The sequence below is a fragment of the Callorhinus ursinus genome, unplaced genomic scaffold (genome assembly GCF_003265705.2).
Source record: "Callorhinus ursinus isolate GAN/ISIS: 27379988/994484 unplaced genomic scaffold, GSC_fseal_2.0 scaffold760, whole genome shotgun sequence".
NCBI lineage: Eukaryota > Metazoa > Chordata > Mammalia > Carnivora > Otariidae > Callorhinus > Callorhinus ursinus.
This window is the reverse complement of record NW_027397815.1, coordinates 1-1,901: the sequence shown is the minus strand read 5'-3', so window position 1 is coordinate 1,901 and position 1,901 is coordinate 1. Positions and strand designations below refer to the sequence as shown.

At 45.8% G+C, this 1,901-nt stretch overlaps 1 protein-coding gene across 1 annotated transcript; it reads right to left on the bottom strand.

The window, feature by feature from the left end:
* Positions 1–498: 498 nt before the first annotated feature.
* LOC141372077 (disintegrin and metalloproteinase domain-containing protein 1-like) lies at positions 499–1,895 on the bottom strand. Its single transcript, XM_073890548.1, has one exon. The coding sequence runs from the start codon at positions 1,772–1,774 to the stop codon at positions 593–595; it is 1,182 nt and encodes a 393-aa protein (XP_073746649.1). The 5' UTR covers positions 1,775–1,895; the 3' UTR covers positions 499–592.
* Between the last annotated feature and the right edge of the window lie 6 nt (positions 1,896–1,901).

The following is a 1,901-nucleotide window of genomic DNA, read 5'->3' as shown; positions in this document are numbered from 1 at the left end:
GAAGTAATGTTTCATCCAAAAATTGCCTTTATTTAATTTAAATTACCTCTGTTTCATGAACGGAAACTGTCATGGTAAATTAGAGTACTCAGTAGATATCATTCCTAAAATAATGCATTGATGTGACTTGTGTGAATAATCCCAGGATTGTAATAATATAGATACAGATAATACAATTGCGTGAAACGAGGTAGATGGAAGATGGTATTCCCTGACAGATCATTTTAGCTCAGAAATTGAACCAAGTGATACAGGATATTGATGCAATGATCCATGAGAAGAGCTTAAATAAAATTTTTTCATGAAATGGGCAAAGGCAATACTACAGAATATTTTGTATATGATTTCATGTATCGATGTATAACCAAATTGCTAAAGTAAATATTGAAAGCTGGTTTCCTCCTCCCAGATTACTATGTTTCTCTAGACTACATAGTCCATTTAGAGCCACTGGATCCATCATTTCTCACTTCACCTTTGCCTCTGTGAGCCTCTCATTCCCACTCAGTGCTTGAGGTATTTGATGTATTTGGCTTCTTCCTCCACTATTCTTCTGCCTTCGGTTACTCCTTAGTCCTTCACCTGCTACCTCTTATGGTGCAGGTGCTCCTGGGACTTCTGGTGGTGGGGCCTCCGGGGGCGGGGGGGCCTCCGGGGGCGGGGGGGCCTCCGGGGTGGGTGGAGCCTCGGGGGGCGGGGGGGCCTCGGGGGGTGGGGCTTCCGGTTGTTGAGGGGCCTGCTGTGGTTGAGGAGCCTCCTGGGGTAGCGGCTCTTCCTGCGGTGGAGGGGCCTCCAGCGGTGGGGGCTCCTCCTGTGGTTGGGGGGCTTCCTTTGGAGTCTCCTCTGGACCCATCTCTGAAATATCCGCGGGTTTATTTCCTAAGTCCTGTGTGTCCTCAGTAGTCTCTGTGGTCTCTGAGGTCTCCTCTGAGGAGCCTCCTGGCGTCTCTATTGACTCAATTCCAGCCCTAAGGCTAATGGCAAGTATTAAAATCAACAATAATAGTAAAAGAAATGCGGGGAGTATGAAAATTGCCTTGCCAACAATGTCCATTTCATTCTTACGTTTAGTAATAATGCCACTTCCTCCTGCACTTAGATTTTCATTAGGTGATTTGCCAGGGGCACCACTGTCCACACTACCCCCATTTCCTGGAGCTTTGCAGTCAGGGGGGGCATAGCCCTCCTCACAATGGCAGTGCCTTAAATCATTGCAAACTCCTCTCCCATTACACATCTCTTTTGGTTCACAGTCATACTTGAACACAGCACGATCAATGCAGGAGTAATTCACGCAGACTTTGTGTGGGGCACAAAGGGTGCCAGTGTCCACATCTCCGTCATCAGGGATATCAATATCATTATAGGCATCCATGCTCCAGCAGAAGTCTTTTTCATGAGGGACCTGGATCAATGTATGGTGGTGTTTGATTGCTGGTATCTGTCTAATATTTGTACATACAAGTTTCCCACAAAATATATTCTCATCAAAACACTTAACATATTTTGAACTAGGTGAGGCCCCAAAGCCACAGTTTCCAAACCGGGTCCCTTTGGTGTTCATAAAAATATAACAGTTTTCTGGGGCTGACCTTGCTGGGAACCCATATATATCCATGCACTGAGTATCAGGGTTCTTACACCGGCCCATAAAACAATAGTGAATTATATCACACGATGTACCATCTTGCTTATAGTGGTCTCTGGGGCATTCTCTAGAAGTACCATCACAATACTCTGGGAGGTCACACTCTCCAAAAGCAGAACGACACATGAAGCCCTTATGTCTCAACTGGCAATTAAAACAGCATAGTCCATCACTACACTGTGCATGCTCCTTCAGCCTACATGTTTGGTCACAGCATGGGTTATTACCACAGTCAGGTCCACAGTCACACTCC

What these genes read in the sequence shown, in the direction of transcription:
- LOC141372077 (XM_073890548.1), bottom strand. Translation starts at nt 1,774, where the DNA reads ATGTGTCGTTCTGCTTTTGGAGAGTGTGACCTCCCAGAGTATTGTGAT.